At 34.1% G+C, this 9513-nt stretch overlaps 1 protein-coding gene across 1 annotated transcript in view; it reads left to right on the top strand.

Moving 5' to 3' along the window:
- The window catches only part of LOC122789469 (pyroglutamylated RF-amide peptide receptor-like), a 500860-nt gene that overhangs the window by 357371 nt on the left and 133976 nt on the right, over positions 1 to 9513 (top strand). The window contains exon 2 of the mRNA XM_044056959.1: positions 6028 to 6186. Coding sequence (XP_043912894.1) covers positions 6028 to 6186 — 159 coding nt within the window. The remainder of the gene's footprint in view (positions 1 to 6027; positions 6187 to 9513) is intronic.

Here is a 9513-nt window from a genome sequence, read left to right as displayed (position 1 = left end):
AGTGACACAGAATGATAAATGTCTTTGTTAGTGAATGATGATACAGAGATAATTTTCATTCATAACATATACTAGGAAAGAAACATTGCAACTGAAAGGTGGTGCCTACAAAAAGATGAGGAGTGTTTCATCATATTGAGTGATTAGTACACAACTATGGCAAAACAGAATATCAGGACTGCTCCCGAATACCATAGGTGTTCCTCAGGGCTCGATACTGGGCCCACTTCTGTTTTCCATCTTCATAAATGACCTTCAATCAGTCATCCCTAAATCCACCTGCATACAATACGCCGACGACTCCACCTTAATCTGCTCCGACGTCTCCCTCTCGAATCTCCAAATGACCACACAACATTGTTTTTCACTAGTTGAAAAATGGTTCACTGACTTAAAACTTCTACTTAACCCAGCTAAAACCAAACTATTACTTTTCTTCCCCAACGTCTTCTCACCTCTAGGTAAAGAACTCCCAAACACTAACAACACAACCTTTCATATTAAATCCAATAATGGGACCCTCATAACCCCTGTTACCAGTACCAAACTGCTAGGTGTCACTATTGATCATAAGCTCAAATTTGACATACACATTACCCAAACAGTAAAGTCTGTTAACAAAAAACTAGGATCTATGTACAGAATTAAAACTTCCTAACTCCCACTACCAAATTAACTATTGCTCGCACCCATCTCCTCTCTTCCCTCCTCTATGCTTCCCGATCCTCTCTTTTCTCAATAAACGTGAACTTAACATGCTCTCTCTTGCCTATAACCACATTGCCAGATTTATTACAGGTTCCCTTATCGAACCCATCATTGCCTTAATCTGCGAAGCCTTGGCTGGTTGGAACTGCCAAATCTCCTCAAACTTAGCCAACTCTTGAAGCTTATAAAATAATCAACCATCCTGATAGAACTCCCTCACTGTGCAAAATTCTAACTCCATATACTAACCTCAACAGTCTCCGATCATCAAACAGCATCCAGATCCTAACCATTAAAGCAAAAAACTCAGGTGGGGATGCCCTTTATGCAAATTCCATTGGCAAGCAGTGGAACTCCCTGCCAAACAACCTTAGACTTACTTCTTCGCTCAATCATTTCAAAGCTAACCTTAAAGAATATCTCTCCACACAATGGACATGCCCATGTCGAGAACCTGACTAACTACATATCTCATTACTTCTAGCTCCACTTCCCTAGCCCATTTCCCTAATTGCAGATCTCTAAAATTTCTCTTTCCTTTTAGTAATAAGGAAAATCTCTGATTTCAGTCTATTTTTCAGTATCTTTAACGAAATCAATGTTTTGTGTATAATTTCCTGTCTGTCCTTTAGTCTTATATAACATCTATGTAAATTTTCATTCCTGCATATGTAAACTGTATTCTCTTGTTGTAACAATACTTTGAATCTTGCAATTTAAATATGTACTTCTATTGTGTATTGGAGCTTTTCTCCTCGGGCCTCTACTGAAAACGGATATGTATCCAGATAGACCAGCCCGGTTAACAAATGTAAAATAAATAATAATAAATAAATAAACTATATGGAGCTGGCTTCATAGCAAAAAACGTTTTCAGTTAATACAACTGAAATTACCTGTCATGATTTTGTTACACCCCAAAGTTGAGGTACGCCTAAAGTATCATTATTAAAGACCAGTCAGGAAAATACCTTCCTGTCTCAAAACAAGAAAGGGACCATTTACTATAGACTAAATCTGAAATAAATGTTGTTGTTGTTGTCTTTCGGCTTTTCCCGGCTAGGGGTCGCCACAGCGGAACTCCGGTCCGCTAATGATCGGCAGTAGATTTTCACGGTGCCAAGTTGCCAGCTCGACGCCCAACCTTCAACGAAGGCACGCCCATTCACACATGTCTTTCGGAATGCCACTCATAACATTTTAAATCAACTAAAGTTGCTTACAGAATCGCAGACTTACTCACAGCAAAAGCTGGACATGATACAACAAAAAATGCCCTCCTTCCCAGGCTTGAATATGGCCTCCCACTTATTGCCCTCTGCTCAGCAAAATACCTGAGTACTTCATGGTCAAAATAAAATTGTCAGATTTATGAATCTAGCCATGAATGGTGAATATTACTGTACATCACAAACAAATAGCTAAAGCAGATGTTCTCTTCAAGAAGCTCACATTCAGAATTCTTCATGAAAGATATGGCCCCCTCTCCTTGATAAATGTAACATAAGAAATAAAACTTACTCTTCTAGGGACACAGAATCTATTCATTTAGTAAGAGCCTTTACTCTTTCTTCCTGTGAAAGGACATTTTGTACCTGATAGCTGGAATAGTATCTCAGATCAAATTGGGAAAACTGATTAGTTTCAATCATTCAAAAATGTAAAGTTTCACCTTGTAATGTAAAATAAATGCAATTGCTCAGACTGAGTACTATAAACCATACTGCTCAATGTATAATATACTCGGTTGCAACTCAAAAGACTACATCCCTGTCCATCTTTTGTTGAATTCATTTTTGTTTTTAAATTTAATTTGTTACTAATATTTATTATGACTGATGTGTAGAAATTCCTGCTCCTTAGTAACTCAGTGTTTTACATATTAATACTTTAGTTGTATTTGCTATAATACTTTTTTACCTTGGTTCTAAATAATCCCTGGGATTCATTAAGGTTACCACTAAGTGTCCACTTAGTTTAACCTTTCTGAGTGAGTAGACACACAAGTAATGAGGTAGGGATGTTCTTCAGTACAGAAAATGTACACTGAGTGTACACTTAGTGGTAACCTTTTTGAATCCCAAGGAATGTTGTTAGTTAACCTTGTAATACCTTGTAACATATTGTGTCTGACTGTTCTTTTTGCCTTCAGGGCCTTAGTTGTGGCCTGGACCATTTAATTAAAACAAAGGAGATAAATAATCACCACACTATGATACTATAGATGAGTGTATTATGTTACATCCAAAAGCCTTTTCATCTAATCATAAATTATCTAAAATTTTCATCTAACACACATTTAATCTAAAATGCATTTTGTCAAATCACATTACATCTAAAATTTCATATAAAACGAATACTCCCCCTTTTTTGCAGGCCCTCCCACATGTGGAGGACCTCACCCCCACACCACCCTAAATTAAATATATTAACTCCACAGTTGCACAACCACAGAGAAAAAAGAAAACCCCACACACACACTGAATCACTGCTGATGACTGGTTTGTGGGTGGCATTATACATACCTCTCAACTGTACAGATTTTTGCCTCATATTTTTGGTGTGTTCCTCCTAAAATCTGTACTTTTCTGGCAAATAGCTGGGGACTGAAGTAATTAATTAATGACAAACATTTGAGTTTAAGATCCTTCCTTTCCTTCAGAAAATCCATGCTAATACAAAACCTATTATGCTAACAACTTTCTAAGTTTGTAAGAGATATTTGAAATCTGTCCCTATTTGTCCCTTCATCGTTTTAGGCTTTGTCCAGATTGTTTGCTCTAAGAGGTATTTCTAGGTACATATGGGGCACTAGAGCAATTTCCTTGTAATTTCTACCATCCTAAATCACACCAGCATTAACTCTCTATAGCCTACAATACTTTTCTATCAAATGTGAGGAGAGAGCAAATGTGGTTTAGACATAATGAGTCTTTGATCAAATATTTATATATTTTCAATTTAAACTAAATGAATCGTAGACAGATATAGCTACTGATTTGTGAAGTTCCATCTATTTATCTACATGTATGTGTGTGTACACACACATATATATATATATATATATATATATATATATAAAATGTATAGATAGATACGTATATACGCACACACACACACATATATATATATATATATATATATATATATATATATATATATATACACACTCACACACACACACACACACACACACACACACACACACACACACACACACACACACACACACACACACACACACACACATATCTATAGCTATATATATATATATATATATATATATATATATATATATATATATATCAGGGTGTACTTCAAAACGCTGAAGGACAGAAACAAATGCCTAATCGATCTCACAAGATCAAAAGCAAAAACAACAAAAAATAAAGCAGTTATGTTTTTTGTGCCATCACCACCATCCCACTAATTATATATACCAACTTTGAGATCTTTATGCAGTGGAGAAAGGGCAAATTCCCAGATCTCCACTGTGCACAATCTTGCACAGACTTAACAACGGCAGAAGTGATCAAATGACTTTCGATTACTTCTGCTGGTGTTAAACACATTTGGAATTATGAATGTACAAATATATTGAGTACTGTCATATATATATATATATATATATATATATATATATATATATATATATATATAATATGCACATCTACATGCATACAATATGCAAAGATCCTCTGCCCGCTTAAGTAATTTGTGCTAACCCTAACAATGTCCCTGTTCGTAACCCTAGCATGCATCAAAAAGCTCATTACATAACACTACCACTGTTCAGATAAATCTGAGCTGAATGTGGTTAAAAGTAGTAGTAGTAGAAAAGGACATCTGTTTCTATTTTCGATGTACTGAGTGTTGATGTGTTGTTTGCATGAAATGGCAGACTGCCTTAGAGAGTTGAGCCTTTTTAGTTGAAGCTGTGTAGGATACACTAGAACTTGCCTACCAGATCACATAAATAAGATGAAAACACAGATGTACATTTTTTCGGGTATATATTGAATTAGCGAACGCTTAGAAAAGCGAACGCTAATTCATCGACCCCTATTAAGTGAAAGCTGGCAATCTCGAACACCCGAAACAGCGATTTTATTCACAGGGAAAATCGCTGGGCCAGTTTCGGGAGTTCGCCATTTCCTCCACTGTGGTGCGATCTTGGAGTTGGCGAATCCCCCCACATTATATAATGTTTTAAGTTTTTTTTTGTTTTTTTTTTTGTGGACCAGCAATTTTTTTCCCTGTGAAAAAAATTGCTTTTCCGGGTGTTCGAGATTTTAAGCTTTCGCTTAAAAGGGGTCGATCAATTGACATTCGCTTTTCTAAGCGTTCGCTAATTTAATATAGACCCATTTTTTCTATGGGAATGTAAATGATGTGAGACATCATATGACATCATATAAATCTTCATCCAGGCACAAGGCAGAAATGCAAAACCTGAAAAGTCGACAGTTAAGAGTCTGATCAGTGAGGTATAAATGGCGTATAATATATAATATGACTGAGACTGCTTTAGAATGACCCTTAATTGGAGATGCAGCAATCTCACAATTAGTATAAAAAGGCCTCCTGCAAAAATGCTTTAAATATCTTACAACATGTTTTGCTTTTTCACTGTAACTAATAGTCCAGAATTTTGCAATCTCACTTTGTGTCAGTCTCTAGAGTCTCACATTTCTGTCCTGCACCCTGTTCAATGTGACACATTATACAAGCATGGCTCTTTGTTAAAAAGACAGGCATATAAATTTTAAGCATTCTGTTAAAGATGATCGAATAATTAGGGAAATGTATACATATATGGTAGACATACCATTTATTGAATGCTTAATTTGTTGAGAAGAAAATAAGCAGATATATGTGACTGAAAATCAGATGTTCACATATACAGGCCTAGCAGGGGGATGTTGGGGTATATGGGTGCTTTACCCTACAAAGAAATGTTTAAAGTGCTTTTTTGTTTGTTTGTTTTTAGATGGATTGAGTTTCACGTATATATGCTCAATCAGATTGGGTTTGATTTATTGAATATACAACAGTGTCATATATCCAGATATACATGCATCCTTCTTTATTATGGACTATATACAACGCATCTCCATAGCAGTGTCATTCCAGGGACCACACTCTATTGAATGGGGTGCAGGTGTAACCATCAAGTTATATTATTAAGCTGTAGATGGACCCACTATGTTTTGCCTACAGGACTGACTTTGACGAGGCAAAATGGCTTATGTGAATTTACACAATTACTAACAAAAATTAAATGCAGTGATATAGCTGACTTATTACTTTTTGTTGCAGGTGCAATTGTATGCAAAATGGTTCCATTTGTGCAGAGTACAGCCATTGTGACTGGCATCCTTACTATGACCTGCATCGCACTAGAGAGGTTTCAAGGTATTGTCTACCCTTTAAAAATGAAGAGGCAATATGCTACCAAAAGAGCCTTCAAAATGCTTGGTAAGCTACTATTATTAACTGTAACTATATTTTTTGCAGAAATTACAGCTTGTTTTTATAATTTGAATGAAATATTCTAATACTCAATAAAACAGATCAATTCCACTTCATAAACATGACTTTGCTGCATACCTTCCAGTCAGCAATAATGAACTCCTCCAGCCAATAAATCAGAATTTTAAGAATGTTGAAAAGTAAGATATCAAATCTGGTATATCAATACCGCCATTGCTTCATGCTCTAACTGGTATATCAATACCGCCATTGCTTCATGCTCTAACTGGTATATCAATACCGCCATTGCTTCATGCTCTAACTGGTATATCAATACTGCCATTGCTTCATGCTCTAACTGGTATATCAATACCGCCATTGCTTCATGCTCTAACTGGTATATCAATACCACCATTGCTTCATGCTCTAACTGGTATATCAATACCGCCATTGCTTCATGCTCTAATATGATAACAAATGGGTATCCAAGGTTTGTTTGAATACCAAGTAAACTTAATCAAATCTTTTCAATGACTTTTGGCAGTTGGTGCAAAAGGTTAAGGCTGTGAGCTGCAGTTCCTGTGGTACAGGGTTTGATTCCCCCAGCCCTCATTTGCCGTTGTGTGACTTCAGATAAGTCACTTAACCAGACTTTACTCCTACTTCTCTTGTCTAACGAGCATACCTGGTTAACAAATTATTATTATTATTATTATTATTATTATTATTATTAGTAGTAGTAGTAGTAGTAGTATTATTATTATTATTAGTATTATTATTATTAGTATTAGTATTATTAGTATCATTATTATTATTATTAGTAGTAGTATTATTATTAGTATTATTATTATTATTTATTATTATTATTAGTATTAGTATTATTAGTATTATTACTACTACTATTTGATATTAAAGGTGGGTGTGTCAGATACTTTTGTTTCATGAAATTTGGTTAAAGGTTCATATTATGAATTTGAAACTGAAAGTTTTGCACTCCTATTTGAGATGTAGATCTAGCCACATTCCAAGAAACTAAGTGGAAAAAAAACACCAACTTATAATTTTTCATGCTTTGACAAAGGCTAAGTGAATATGAATACACAGTCAGAGATTGTGTGTTGTAATGAGAATATTACTATAATTAATGTTTATGGTATTAAAATTTTCTAATAAAGTAATACCCAAATACTTGAAAGTTGTACAACCTCATTTGTATGTCTCTAAGAGCTGCTTTATCAGTTGACTTATTAGCACTGAAATTATTTTTAACAAAAAAATGACATATTCTTGTTATGTTTTTCTTTTACCTCATTTAGTCTCACTATAGATTGATTTCTGTCAGTAAGTTTAACAGAATAACATTTACAATAGTTTAACAGTATATCATCTTCAAACAGATAAAGACTTTGAATTGGTAACTATTCATTTTAAAACATTTACTTCTCTCATCTTTCAAGGGGTAAAAACGGCACACTCCACCCCAACAATCTACATAAAAATAGCCAGTACAACCATTGATTTAGGATACAAAGTATTATACTGGTAAAACTCTCACCAAACATTAAATACAGTGAACCAATTGGACTTCCATAAAGCACACCACTAAGGTCAGGTAGCATGACCCAAACTTCTCCTTTGGCAGCCAGTCCACCCAAAGTGATCACTAGCATGTTGTTTTATATTTTGTATTAAGAGGGAATTCTACTGACTATTAGCAGTGTTTTATATTCTATAACCATTTGAAAAACAAAAGTGTTGTGGTTAGATAACAGAAAATAATCATTAAATGACTCAGTATTTGTAATCATGTCATTAGATATGTAAATTCTGACAGTTTGTAGCTGAATATAAAAAAAAAAAATAAAAAAATATGCAAAATATATATAGTCAGGTTCTGAAAATTCATTAATGTCTCCTAAATGTATCATATTAACCCATATTTAGGCTGTTTGATTGCATGACAATCACTACCTAATATGCAGTTAGAATAGACATCCAGAATTAGATATTTTATATATTATTTTTATTTTTATATATTATATATTATATATTATATATATATATATATATATATATATATATATATATATATTATATATTATATATATATTATATATTATTATTTTTATATATTATATTTTATATATTTATATTTTTTTATAGATATTAGATTATCTAATGGTATGTCAATACGTTTTCCTTTACATTTAACCCCAATACCCAGTAAACAATATATATTTTAATGTAATAAATCTGTTTTGTAGTTCATTTATTTTTGCAAAAATTCCTTTAGTGTGAGAAAATGTTTTTAGGCATTATAGCTTTAATGTTTCACTAAATAGTGGAGTCTCTTACAAGTTCATAGGTACTTATTACACAGTTGATGTGTAAGGATGTTAAGAAACCTAGCCTTACATTCCCATGGTAGTTGCTATCCCTTATATTTTGCATATGAATAACCTAGAGGTGGACAAAAACAAGGATATGTTGGGGCATTTACATGTTTCCCCTACCAATCAGGGACAGGGAGGGTGGCCTAATGGTTAAGGTGTTTGCCTTACAAACACAAGGTGCAGGGTTTGAGTCTCACAAGGGATAATTGGCTAGGCTTACAATGGCTCGCAAGGGCAGTTAGCCTAGTACTAACCTATGAACCTATGAACAGGGGTGCTAGCCCAAGGGTAAATTTACAGTTATCCATTCATTTGCCCAAATTACATTTGATTAAAGTAAGAGAAGTACTTTACTTCATGTGTAGTAGAGGACAGTTCCATAGTGGTAGTAATCTATGTGACCTATGTGATACATACTGTACCCATCATTACAAGATATTCTATTTATTTTGCAAAACAGATTGAGTGGCTATTTAAAATTAATAATACCTTTGGGCCTATAAATGTACACTATGTCTGACAGAAGAGGGTATATTGAAGGACTGTACAGGATGCATATGTTAAACCTGCTGTATGCTGCAAAACGCTGAGAAAGAGGAACAAGACTTTGAGATGGTCTGCATAGTTTTTATGATTTAGATCTTTGATTTGTTTTAGTGTGTAAGTACTGTTGTCATTGCTGATGGCAGAAGTGTTTGGATACATACATACAGGAACATACTGACATGGGCATTATGCTCAATGACTGTCCTAATTATTTTTTTATTCAGAAGGAGCATTTGCTATGATTATATTATCTTTAAATCTAAATTAAAGATGTTTTTATCTAAATGTGTTTCTTATAAGCACATTATACCTCATTTATTAAATATAAAGAATTGTTATATTCTCCCTTTACCTTTAACATGGAAGCACCAAGTTCCTCACATGGTTAGGTCCA

Source organism: Protopterus annectens, chromosome 14.part0 (genome assembly GCF_019279795.1).
Source record: "Protopterus annectens isolate FY-2018-M chromosome 14.part0, PAN1.0, whole genome shotgun sequence".
Lineage (NCBI taxonomy): Eukaryota > Metazoa > Chordata > Ceratodontiformes > Protopteridae > Protopterus > Protopterus annectens.
Note: the sequence above shows the minus strand (reverse complement) of the source record. Positions and strands in the feature narration are given on the sequence as shown.